Consider the following 14200-nt stretch of genomic DNA (forward strand, 5'->3'; position numbering starts at 1 on the left):
GAACTCATTACTATTGGAGTTACAAGAACACTTCCCTAAAATAGAAGATGTGGAAGAAGAGGAAAAATAAAGAACACAATTCATTCAGCATCAATCGGCATCTAACACATAGTATTCATCTCAGAACAAAGAAGACATAACATGTTCCTGTTGGCATATACAAAAGAAAGAACATCAGTAGCAATGAGTAGTCAGGCAAAGGATTCAAGTAAGAGGAATCAATAATTCAACAATGTTTAGATGGAATTGAAAAGGACATAACAAGAATACCAGTCAAAAATATATAAGACCAATCACTAATTTTGTGATTTCTTACAATTAATGATAAATTCTTTTAGAATATTGAATCTGTTGAGATCAAGAGAAAGAATAAATAGAATACTCCAATTAGCCACTAATAAGAGGAAAATAATGCATAAGGAATTAAGGCAAAGAGATAATCTCTCTAAAGGACTTCGAAAGATATTCTATAAATGAATATTCTTAAGGAAGTAAGGCAGGGAATCAAGTATTCTCTGAAGGAACCAGTATATATCATTAAGGAAAAACATATGCATATATAAGGATGGATACACCCATAGTGGGTATCCATAAGGCCTAGGATGAGGAACAACTCCCTCCTAGGAAGGATGGATATATCAAGATTGATTATCCATAAGGTCTTAAAGGGAAGTATCATGAGAAGATATAATGTCCCCACTTTAGCAGTTGACCAAGTGTGTGTTTGTTAGCCTAGTTCTAAATGGTCCCGAGGGCTAACGAAGGGTTTAAAAGGGATCCTAGGGTGTTTTGGCCTAGTCATCTCTAATTTGGGCCAAAATGGAGTTGATTTGCTCAGTCTCAGGCATACTTACTATTTTTAGTAAGTCAAAGGACACAGGGGAGGCTAGTTTTGGTGATTGGATTTGATACTCCTTGGCGAGAGCTTTCCGACGAGCTATCACTCGTGTTGTTCGGAGTCCGATAGCTTATACATTTTAATGCTTGAAGTATCATTAAAGTAACATTTAATTTAGTTGTAAAATATTAAAGTGTTACTTTAATATTAAATTTTATGGGGATGTGTGCAAATCAAAGGGGCGCCTAAGGGAGATGTAAGTGAATATTTTAGTACGTGTTATATTGCACATCTTTTATCCCACATTGCTCGTGAAAGTTGAGTCAACCCTTGGAGAAAGAATAAAGGGAGCATTGGTGGCTTCATTCGGCAAGGTTGAATATGAGGAGAAATCGATGTGTGAGTTGCAGATCCGTTCTTGGCATTAGAGGACGTCTATCCTCTCTTGTGACATTCTAGATGTCATTCCCTTGGGGTTTGGCCTTTGGAATTCATTGCTATCAGCTTCATTAATAGGCAGATTGGGCGCATTTCCAACTATAGGCAGATTGGGTGTTTGCTCATATCCTCCCCACTTCTTGTCCAATGCTTATGCCATTATGAAGGGATGATTTTTATGAAGATCTTGGACTAATTAAAGACAAATTATACTATAGCAGCACTATAGCACGACACTATTCACATTACTGTAGTGTGACACTATTCATGCCACTGTAGCGTGACACTATTCACGTCACTATAGCACGACACTATTCGTGTTACTGTAGCAGCAATATGGGAAGTCATTACTGGAACATTATGTTATAATGCTGGAGTAATTAGTGAGTTGAAAAGTCTATTGTGTTTGATTTAATTAGTTTTGAAGATAATATTATTTCAGCAGTAGTTCAATCTTCAGTTTTGCATATTATAAATTCCTTCTTGTTCAAGTTATGTGATTTCAAATCTATGCGAAGACATAAAACAAACATTTTATTTCCAGAGCCGTAAAGGGGTTTTAACATTAAACGGAGATATAAAGAGTTGAATGCAAATTATTTGACTAAATTCCTATCAGTAGTTGATTTAGTTTTTGGGCATTTCTAGGGTGTCCATTATAGAAGATGATGTTGTTTACCGCATAAGTTAATTAAGGAACGCACACGGACAAAGAATACGAACATGAACAGCAACCAGCAGAACTCTTATTATTATTCGCATATGCCCACAGTACATTATACTTGTGTCATAAGATCTATCCTGATTACAATGCTTCCCGAAGGGGTTACAAATACTTTCCGAAGAACTTTCTCGAAGGAGTCCGTCGGCCAGATACATTATGCCCGCTACAAACTATTTACCTGTCGGCTACATAACAAGACTTTTTCCGAAGAGACCCGTCGGCCGATGCAGAATTTCTTTTCCGAAGGGACCCATCGGTCGATACACAATTTCTACTGACGACATCATCCCCCCCCCCCCCCCCAAAAAAGAAAAGTCGTCTCCTGACGACTACAGAACAAAACTCAAACAACTAATACAACAATATTACTTTCACATTCATCCCGTTGCATCTATAGCCTTTGCTAACACAATACTGACTCTTCAAGCTGACCTTGATAGCCACCTGTGCTACTTTCTCTGCTTCCAACTCCTCGATACCATGAGCCAAGTGTCACTGCATTGCCTCCAATTGGATGATCAGCTCCTCCCGAGCTCTCTACGCATCCACCAAGACAGCCTCACGGCCAACACCTACTCTCAGTGCCTCTGGTACACAGACACTCCATGCCTGCAACAGCTCCAAGTCTTCTCGACTGGTCAAACTCCCACAACCGATATCCACAACGACTGGGGGTGGCGGGGTCCTAGGGCAGCACCCCGGGCGCCAAAACCAAATTAGCACTCTGAAACCCACACAAAACTGCACGGAACACACCATTTCTGTCATTTTCTGCCGATTCTACACTCTTTCTGGCAATCGCTGATGCTTCCCCTTCCCTATGGCATCATCTGATACTCATTCTGAGCACTCTCGATTTGTCGACGTTTTTTTTTTTTTTTAGAAAACCTCCTGTCACCCTTCTGTGATGAAATCCATATGGCTTCAATCTTGACACTGTCTGCTGATTGCATATGGATGCCTCCTTCCTGCACACGGGTTTTGATGAAACAAATCTGAAGGCGTCTTCACTATTTCAATCTTCTGGAAAAGCCGTACTGCAATATCCTCCCAAGTCTTGAAAATCCGTACGATGAAAATTAACAAATTTTGGCTCCAAATTCCGTACGCTAACCTTCTGAGGCTATCAAAATCCGTACCAACTTCCGTATGTTAACCTTCTGAGGCTATCAAAATCCATACGGTGGTTTCAGTGCAACTTTTAAAATCTGTACAGTACAAGGAAAAACCGTACCACAGCAAAACCGTACACGAACTTTGAAGATGGAAACCGTACATTGTCTTTAAAAACCGTACTTAGCAATGAAAACCGTACGGTGGCAATGAAATCCGTACCTTAGCAATGAAAACCGTACGGTTGCAATGAAACCCGTACCTTGTCTTAAAACCGTACCACAAATATGGAATCCGTACATTCTTAAAAAATTGTAATACAACATGAAATCCGTACATTCTTAAAAGACCGTACTACAACATGAAATCCGTACATTCTTAAAAAAACCGTACTGTAATTTGAATTGTCTGGAAACCCGTACGCTCTCCTTCAGATATGAAAAAACCGTACTCACTTCCTTTTCCCTTCAGACGAAAAACTCGTACAGTGCTGTCTCTTGCAAATATGGAACCGTACGGCACCATACGGTACTTTCCAGAATCCGTACGGTACTTCCCGGAAACCGTACAATGCTTTCCAGAAACCATACGGTGCTTTACTTCTCTTTTTTTTTTTTTATGACAAAATAGCAAAGTTAGTTTACCCTTCGACCAACGGTCTGCAATGACGAAGGGGTCTCCCGAAGGCCACTTTCTGACGCAAAAGTCTTCCGCTCGTGATATATCTTCAACTTCAACCCATTCACCACCTGAGGCACTTTGTGTCTATCAAAGTCCATAATTTGATTGCTCCCTTGTCCCCTACTTCCCGAATCTGATACGGCCCGACCCACTTAACCTTGCACTTGCCTGGGTTGATCTCATTCCGATCATCGTACTTCAACACCCACTGTCCGAGTTGAAACCTGCTACGCCTGTTCTGTGTCATCTCCATACCGCCCAGTTTGTTCCCGAAGCTCCGTAGCATGGACTCCATCAATTGCCCCTTCTGGCCGCCAATAACACGTCCACTCCGTACTGTTGCAACTTTTATTAGACCCTTCCGCTTCATTTCCTGTGCAGACCGTATCGTGTGCCTTCCTTGCTGCCAGTATCTTTCTGCTATATTTGTGGTTCGACGTAATACTTTCTTCCTGCGCAGTCGTACAGTAGAATCTTTCCTTCTGTTGGGTTCGTACTGTATGTTCTGTCCTTCAGCTTCAGTCATGCCCGCGTTTCCTTCTTCGGCTTCTCTATGTTGCTTCGAACATTCATTTCCTCCTTCGGCTTCTCCATGTTCCTTCAGACATTCATTTCCTTCGTCGGCTTCTCTGTGTTCCTTCAAAAATTCATTTCCTCCTTTGGCTTCTCTGTGTTCCTTCGGACATTCATTTCCTCTTTCGGCTTCTCTGTGTTCCTTCGGAAATTCATTTCCTCCTTCGGCTTCTCTGTGTTCCTTCGAACATTCATATCCTTCTTCTTTCTTACCTTCGTCGATCCTTAGCATATTACAACTCGGAAAGAGCTCGTAATCCTCTATCTGCTAGTGGTAAAGACCATTTACTGAATCCAAATCGTCATCTCCTTCCAATCATAGGACTCCCTCCTGATCGGGTTCCATACTCTGCCTCCTCTTATCGTCTTCTCCTTCAGAATCCGATGACAGAGCTTCTTCTCCAACCATCTGAGTGTGTAGATCGATGACATACTTGCGGCCTTTGCTTTCAAGTAATAAAGTATTTTTCTTCCAATCGTGCTTTGCCTTGGCTTGTATCAGCCACCCCCAGCCCAGAATGGCATCATATCCTCTCCACTTCAGTGGGATCACGACGAAATCCAACAAGAATGGCTGTGTTCCAATCATCACTGGTTGTGCTGTCAAGACTCCCAATGGCTTGATTCCATGTTGATCGGTCGTTAGCAGCTGGAATGTAGGCGGCCATAATGTCGGCTGTCCCAACTTTTTCCAAGTGTCTTCAAGCAACACATTGACACTGGACCCTCCGTCCACAATTGTTTCCGTCAATACAGTTCCGAGAATTCCCATTTCAACGATTGCCAGATAGTGTCCGGATGAAAGAGCTAACAGCATCGAATCTTCTGCACTTGCACCACTTTCCTTCTCCTTTTTGTCCGCTGCCCTTGCTCCACTTTCCTGCTTCCTTCCATGTTCTCCTGGTAGTTGAGCAGCGGGAACAATGTTTGTGAGTGCCGATCGGAGCTGAGGCATAGTGAGCAACAGATCACTTATCCTGACGGGTATCTCAGCTTGCAATATTTGCCGTACAATGTTCTGTTCTGCACAGTTTCGGACAGAAGTATTTGGTGGGTTCTTCAGGTGTGTCATTTCTGCCTGTGTTGCTTTCTAGATCTCTGCCCTTGCTTCCTCTAGTCTCTTCTTTTCTTCCGCTGGGTCAGGGTATAGCTTCGCCTGCTTCCGAGTGATTGTCAGGACTTCTTCCTCGTCTGTCCCTACAGTAATCAAGTTTACTCCAGACTTCGAGCACTTAGTATCATCATGATCGCTAGGTCCACACCATCGGCATAGCAACTTCGATGTGTTCGTCGTTGTGCACTCTCGAGCGAAGTGACCCCACGGATTGCATGCGCGGCATTGAACAATCAGTCGACCATTCGCATCATACTGAATTCGACTCCTTCCGCCTGTATTGTTGTTGCTGCTATTGTTGTTATTTTGACCGAGCCGGTTGTTTCTGTATTTGCCCGATGTGGCACCTTCCATACTGGTGTTCCCGTTCCCTCCTGACGGGGATGCCTCCTGTGACAAGAACACTTGCTGCAGTGTCCTTGTTTTTAAATTGAAAGGGCATTCCTTTACCGAGTGTCCCAGGATCTAGCAGATTTCACAAAATTGATCTTTCGAGCAGGATCCCTTCGTATGGCCTTCTTTCTTACACTCTGTGCACCATAGGTCATTGCCCTTAGTCTCTTTGTTCATGTTTTTGAATTCCTTCATCATCCGCATCATATCCTTCTGGAGGGCACGGACCTTCCTGTTGCTTCCCTCGTCATCGTCGCTGCTATCTTCTCCTAAAGGGTCATCGTCATCTGAATCCAATGAGCTGGTCTTCTTCTTCTTCTTTGTCTTCTGGTCACTTTCGAGGTTCATTGCCCGATTGTACGCTTCATTGTATGTTGATGGTGGCACGATCTTCATCTTTTTCCGCAACTTCAAGTGAAGGCCTTCAATGAACCATCTTTTTTGGAGTTCATCGGCTGGCTTATTCTCCATTTTATTGATTAAGTCCTTCAATCTCCTGGCGAAGACCCATACTGTTTTATTCTTCTTTTGCTTAGTATTGAATATTTCTGCTACAATTTCATTATCATCACGCAAAAGTTGAAATTCTGCAATGAACTCCTTAATGTTATCCCAACTATTTAATTTCTATGGATCAGCATCAGTAAACCAATCAATCACAACACCCCGTAGGGTAGCGAGAAATTGTCGGATCCATTCGTTTGTATCTGTTATGCCATTTGCCCTCCAGATCGTTTCACAGGTTTTACAATGTCAAATGGGATCAGCTGCTTCATCACCATCAAATTTAGGCAATTTTTCCTTCGGACCTGCCATTACCACTATATGTTGGGGGTTTTGTTGTGTACCTGCATTGTTTTGCACTCCGCACTGTTTTGAGCACCCGCGGTGTTCTGAGCTCCCGTGCTGTTTTGAACACCCGCGCTGTTCTGCACACCCGAGCTATTCTGGACACCCGCGATGTTCTGCACACCCGCGCTGTTGTTTGCTTCCGCACTGTTTGGTGAAGAAGAGGGTTCGTCAACCGAAGCTGTTCGTTCCGGAAGTATATCTCACACGCAGAGGTCACTCCACGCTCGTGCTCCGTCGGCACTCCGAGCCGTGCGAGTCGATCTCCTTCCGTTAAGATTCTCTTCCCGTGGCGTATGCAGGTTCAGAAACTCCTCCCTCACTTCTTCCACCAAATCAAGCCGTTGTCGAGTCTCCTTCAACTATCCTTCCGCGCTCTTGTTTCCGTCAGGAATCTTCTGAAATCTCCTTCGACGCTCTATCTGCTGAGCCAAAATTAAATTTTCCTGCACAACGCATATGTCATCTTTTTCCTTCAGCTTACTCTTATCTTTGTTCAACTGATTCGGCATTTAATCTATATCTGTCTGCCTGCGTACCAGGTCCATCGGGCAACGGAGCCAAATGTTTACCGCATAAGTTAATTAAGGAACGCACACGGACAAAGAATACGAACATGAACAGCAACTAGCAGAACTCTTATTATTATTCGCATATGCCCACAATACATTATACTTGTGTAATAAGATCTATCCTGATTACAATGCTTCCCAAAGGGGTTATAGATACTTTTCGAAGAACTTTCCCGAAGGAGTCCGTCGGCCAGATACATTATGCCCGCTACAAACTATTTACCCGTCGGCTACATAACAAGACTTTTTTTGAAGGGACCCGTCGGCCGATGCAGAATTTCTTTTCCAAAGGGACCCATCGGTCGATACACAATTTCTACCGACGACAGATGCTTAGTGGAGAGCTATTCTATTAATTAGAGCCCCAGGAAGCACTCCCTCAGAAGGTAAGCATCTAATCACAACCTCTCCTTAAGATGGGCTTAAAGTGGGAATTAAGATCCTATATTTTAATGACTTACAAGATTGAATAATATTCTTATCATGGTGGGAATACTAACATATGATACAGGTCTATTTGTCAAGAAGCTAGTCACCACTAGCTTCGACAATACAAAAATTATAATTACAAGAAGGAATCTACCAAGCTTTTAAAATGTTTATGCTCTATGTTTGCATCGTGTCTTCATGCATTATTGTGTATACTTCATGTCTACATTGTGTCTTCATACACTAATGTATATATATTTTGTACATGATTTGTGTTTTCATATATCTTAGTAAGTGCCAAGGGTTAGGGACATTCTCAATGAGTATCAAAAGTAAAGACATTCTTAAGGAGTATCGAGCATCATGAGTATTCTTAGCAAGTGTCAAGATTGAGGACATTCTGTCAGGATTGGATCAAGGGCATTCTCCATGAGTATTGAAGTTAAGAGGACATTTTAATGAACGTTTTAATTTTTAGAAGGAATCGACTCTACATCTCTAAAGACTTACTCATCTAGAAAGAAAGCAACACTTTACAAGAGGAGAATCACAAGTGCTAAAATACATCAAGATAAGTTCCTTCTTTAAAATCAATCTTAGTAATTTAAATTAAATCTTGCAATCTTTAAATTTATATTTATAACGATCTAATCCCAAAGTTGAGATTGTTGTTGCAGGACTATAGTGAGGTGCATCAACCAAATCACAAGGAGAAAATATTGAATTGCTTGAGACAAGCAATTTGAGGAAGGGTGGACTGTCATGTCCCCTATTTTGCCCCTTAGAATTTGATAATAAAGAACAAAATAAGGAATTGATTTAATAATAAATTATATTATAATTTATTATTAAATTAATTGTAGTGTTAACATAATAAAATAAGAGAACGTGATAAAAATAAATAATATATTAATAGAATATATAATTTTTAGATAAAATGTTATTATATTATAGTATATAATATTATATTATAATAAGAGCAATTATATAAAAATAGATAATTAAATAATTAGTCAAATGAATCAGCATCAACATGGTCAGAGAAACAAAGATAATATATTTAAAGATTTAGAACAAAGAGACAATTGCATTAAGTATAATTAAGGAAGCAAATCGAAGGGTCACAATTTATTACCAACTAAAGAGACACGCCTATTCCATAGGAATATAAATAGATAGGAAATTCTTCCTTTAAAGGGGAAGGGGGATGGAAGGCAGATACAGACAAAGACTTTAGAAGCATCAAATACACCACTCGAACAAAGGAAATAATGCCAACGAATCAGACAAGGAAAGGAGCTACGAAACAACAAAGGTGCACACCAGTTGACCATTTGCAGATTACAGAGACGGAGTTAATAAGAACATTGACCAGGTTGACGTGAAGAGTAGAAAAAGAAAAGAGATTAAGAGACAATGCAATCATTGAATTAGAGTGGAGAACAATAACCATATGAAACCATTGAAGAGTTTTCACATACACCATGAGAGACGATTGGCAGACGAAATAGGACATCTGCAAGTAATGATTATTGAGTGAAGGATGAAATACAGACATATATGCATATCCTATTATAGACTTCAGCATGAGGATGATTAGAAGCCCAAGTCATGACAATATCAGTCATGAGATGTCACAATTGTACCTAGCATTTGCACAGAAGACGTGGGGGCATCACAAACACTATTGAATAGAAAAATAAAACTGCCCTCATAGCAATACATGAAGAGATAACAGCAACACTACATACCATTACTTATTATCAATCACTGCATAAATCCTGCAATAGTAAACTATACTAATGTGCCGAGTCTGGTCTTGAAGACTGCAGTATAGCAGAGATAGCCAATACAGAGTAAGGCGATTTATTCATATCTGCAGTTCATATTTGCAAATCTCAAAGAGACTTATTGTAGTCAACAAAGCTAGTACTGATCCACCTTTGTAAAGATTTAACACATGTGCATCTTTCCATTAATCAGAATTGGAAACTTAAGAAGATCAATACAGAATAAAAATAGCCAAATACCAATACCATCCATAACGTTAATGCGACTGGTCATCAAAATATCCACATTGAGCATTCTAATGGAGTCATACTTGTTAAGTCATAGATGTACAATTGTTATATAAAAGTGACATCACAAGAACTAGTAAATGAAGAGTCATGCATTTCAGGGACAAACATACATGTATTCATGACGACCACTACTCGAGAAAACCTTTGAATTAGAATTGGTTCTTTCATATACAAATAGATGAAGATCACAATATATATAGATAGAAAGATGAATAATTCTATGATGGGGTAGTAAGAGAAGCATTCAGATATGCAGGAACATGGAGCAAGATAATAATAATAAGGATTTATAGAAAAATATCTAATTTTACTGAGACTTAGAAGTTTCAAGAAGATAAAGATACCAATATTGATTCCATACAAATAAATACCTTGAAAATTGAATCCTAAATCTTATAAGACTTGGCAGGGAAAGTACATCATGTATTAAATAAATTTAAAATATTAACGGTAAAACTTTATTCATGCAACTACATTAAATAAAGAAATCTTCTAGTCTAAATATTTCCTCTCAAGAACGTATAGCAAAACAAAAAATAACTGAAAACTATTGAGACTGAAAAAGGCAAAGTGATTAAAAAGTCTCACGTTTTGATTTTCCATGACATGGGAGGGTTCCTTGGAGACAGCCTATTGCATTGCTAATGCAGTTAACAAACTTCTGTCAGATTTTTATTTTAAAAAAATTCTTATGCATATCCAAATAATTTTTGCCAATAATATGCAAAATTGAACTTTAGCTATGCATCAGCAGTATCCTTCTTTTATGATTTTAAATTAACAATCAAGTGCACTATAAGGTTATAAACAAAGTAATCAATGGATGAACTAGAAGATTACTTGTGATCTTCAATGCTTAAAGAATTTCCAATCAGATTCCTGCACATTCACAAGAAACTAATCTAAATGGTTGGTTGGAAAGGGAAGTTGCAGTTTCGATTTAAAAAGTGAAGAAACCTGAATTGGTGTTTGCAAATTACGGAAGATATGTTAGTATAGACATATGAGAGAAACTAAAATATAAAATAGAGTTTAGAATGAACTCTATGATATGAAGAAAACTCTAATAGGAGATAAGGATTTATGGCTGAATTAAAATTTACGATTTTGACTACAAAAAAAACTGAACCAAGAATTTTGGCAACAGGTTCAAACTTACACATTTGTGAAATCTGAAATGAGATTCCCTGAAAATTTATTATATGACAAGTCTCTGCAATACCATTATCAAGCATAAAAAGTTATTCTGTTAAGATATCTAATCAAAATATTATTCATGTACTTTCTAATATAAAGATTTAGCTTATATGTGCCTGCATTGTGACTTTAATATATAGTCTGTAAGGTATTATTTCATGAAAGCACACTACATGTTGCTATCTTATGTGTGAGCACCATTGATCTGATGTCATAAAGCTTGTAATTAATTTTTCAAACTTTGGCTATTCTTGTAACTAATTTCAGACAATTTTCACAAAGCCTGGAAATTTTTAATATACTAACATTTATACAAAGTTGCATACACCAAGCCTAAGATAGAAAACGAACTCAAGTAAAATTGAATGTAGAACATCTCACATTGTTGCCGTAGATGTAGTCAGCCAAGTAGGAAGAGTCCCTGACAATTTATTGTTCCCAAGATACCTGTAATGCAAGCATCTTATCCCTTGTTTAGCTTTCTGCTCTATATGAATTTGATAAATTTAGCTCCTCATATAGTATTAAATAAAAGACAGGTTGTCAACTATTCTAATCCAAAAGATAAATGGTGTTTTTTCTTAACAATTAGAGCACTACTTACAAAAATTCAAATGGTATTGATTTGACAGACTGAATGCCTCCAGTTAATTTGTTGTAACTTAGATCCCTGATTCATGGACAATCAAACTAATTATATTTATTGAACCAAATAGCAATTCACTCTTACAATAAACAAATATTTCAAATCATGCCCACCCAATATGGTGGGAATGATGGCTGAGTTACAAATTGGGTGGGAGCTTTCGAAACATTCCTTGGAAGTGAAAAAATGAAAAAGAATTCATTTTTAATCAAAAGAGGAAGAAATTGATTTTTAAAGAAAAGGAGCATTGTTTATACTTATAGTAATTATTGCATTTCTAGTCCATAGTGCCACAAAACTTCTCATGAGTTTCCTATACTACAACTAAAACCTAGGATGTCAGTTCGGATTCAATTCCAAGGTAAGAAGGACCAATTCGCCAGTACGGCAAATTTTGAAAAGGGGTTTGCATTTGTTAGTTACAAAAACATGTAAAAATTATTTACATACACACACACACACACACACACACACATGGAGGCTAGAAGCATGAGTTAAGATTAGAATGTCACATATATCATAAAAGATTTAAACAACACCATAAACTTGTAATCATAGCATCATGAACAGTGATCATACCATCATAGCATCATATACTTCAAGTTCAACAATTAAGATTCAAAATATTAAAATTAAGACATAAAATCAAGTTCAAGTATCATTGTTTCAACTCCAAGTTTGTCATGTCCCCAATTTCTGCCCTTCCTTAGTGACAACATTTCTAGCAGGGTTGGTCTATTATCTGGTTCCCATAAGCCAGCAGAGCGTAGAGGGAACCAACCCAGGGGCTTTGAGTCATGCATGAGCTTCCCAAGTAGTTTGGAGTAGTAGACAACAGTTTCCTACAATTTAGGAGGGATTCCTAATTTGTAGGGATTGACTAGGAGTGGTCTAGGAGGCATTTGGAGACCTCGGCGAATGTTTTGGAGACTTAGAGTGCATCTCCTACTTTCTAGGAGGCATTCCTATTTTTTAGGAGGAACTCCCAGTTCAGTGACAGTTCTCTCAAAGATGCACACAGTAGGGGAGAGTCATTGGGACTCAATTTTGGTTGATTGGGGCTGTCTCCTACTTTTTAGGAGATCCCTAGATTTTAGGGATGGACTACCAGTTGACCCATCTTGTCCGGCATCAGTCACAAACAACTGACAAGGTCAGATTCATGTTTGATTGGTCATTTGGGCCTTTTGGGACCATTTGGAAAATATTTTAATATATTTTAATATTTCCTAAGTTGGTGATTAAATAAATTAAAATAAGGTTAATAATATAACCATTTTGGAGTAATAAGGGGATTTTGGCTTCAGTTGATCAGGTAAACCTATGTGTTATAGCTCGTTGGAAAGGTCTTGAATTATTATACATGATTTTTACTATCTGTAGACTTTTTGGTGCCTTCAGCTATGAAATTTTAATAAAGTAATGCTTTTCCTATAGCATGGACGACTTTAATTGGGAAAATGTTACTTTATTATATTTTATTTAAAGGGCAAAGTTCCCTTTAGGGTTCAATTTATAGTTGGAAGGGGATATAAAGAGATGGAGACCTAATTTCTTATTATCTTTTGCATATTGGAAAACTTGTTTTTGTGAATTGGCTCTGAGAGAGCAATTCTTCATCTGGGATGCAAACCCCAAATTCTGGATTGGCTAGGACATAGCCCTCAACAGTTATTGGCATTGGATTCTTCAGGCAATGTGTGTTGATATCAGGGATAGAGTATGTCATTCTTTATTGTGGATTCAGGTTGTAGATTTATGGTTTCAGCATTACAGATTGATTCTTTCAGCTGGGATGTGATCCTTGCAGTCTTAGGGCCGCCATTTGCAGCAAGTACACCCCACGTGGAATATAAGGAATGCTTGTATTCAACCTCAGATTCTCCTTTCATGTTTATTGTTCATTATTCATTACTATTGTGAAAACTATCAAAAAAACACAAAACAAAAACAAAACCTTCTGCAACTTCTGTCTATTCTCAAAGACCATCAAAGAAATCATAGGAAAATATAGCTTATTAATTTAAAAGCTACAGCAGATCAGCAAGGGCATCCATCAAGGATCTTTCAAAGTTCAACTAATAGATTAAAAATTTATTAATATTCTTCTTCTTCTTCTTCTTCATTGGCATTAGTTGACTCAACAATAGAGCTAAAGCCAATGGGATCAGCCACAACAATAATAGTATTGGCATCAAAATCTTAAAATTCATCAAGTGTGAGCCAAAAAGTGGAAGCATCCAAGTCCACAAGCTTTGTATTTATATCCCACCTCACCTCTTTGTCTCCCTTTTATTATATTCTTTACTCTTATGTGAGACGAGACACAAGTTTAAATGCACAAATACCAAGTTCTCCACTTTGTTGCATCGATATTATGCAACTGATGGTTTTGGGTAAAATCCAATTGCAAAATAGGATGACCAGCCACAGCGTGCGAGACAGACTCTCTCCTACCTTAAAGGGAAGGCTCCCCCTTCTCACCATTCCTTGGATCAACTCAAGGTAAGCAAGAAGTTGAGAGATTTTTAAAGGGGTGTTACCAATATTCT

The 14200-nt window shown here is 38.5% G+C and overlaps 1 protein-coding gene across 2 annotated transcripts in view; it reads right to left on the minus strand.

Moving 5' to 3' along the window:
• LOC149545092 (putative LRR receptor-like serine/threonine-protein kinase At1g53440) overlaps positions 1-14200 on the minus strand; it is a 180407-nt gene that overhangs the window by 49099 nt on the left and 117108 nt on the right. For both annotated transcript variants that reach the window (XM_089795588.1, XM_089795587.1), the window contains exons 11-15: positions 11607-11672; positions 11384-11449; positions 10965-11018; positions 10646-10684; positions 10394-10446 (exon numbers count right to left, since the gene is read on the minus strand). In XM_089795588.1, coding sequence (XP_089651714.1) covers positions 10394-10446; positions 10646-10684; positions 10965-11018; positions 11384-11449; positions 11607-11672 — 278 coding nt within the window. The remainder of the gene's footprint in view (positions 1-10393; positions 10447-10645; positions 10685-10964; positions 11019-11383; positions 11450-11606; positions 11673-14200) is intronic.

This window comes from Cupressus sempervirens, chromosome 8 (genome assembly GCF_028749045.1).
Source record: "Cupressus sempervirens isolate cs-2001-9-10 chromosome 8, ASM2874904v1, whole genome shotgun sequence".
Lineage (NCBI taxonomy): Eukaryota > Viridiplantae > Streptophyta > Pinopsida > Cupressales > Cupressaceae > Cupressus > Cupressus sempervirens.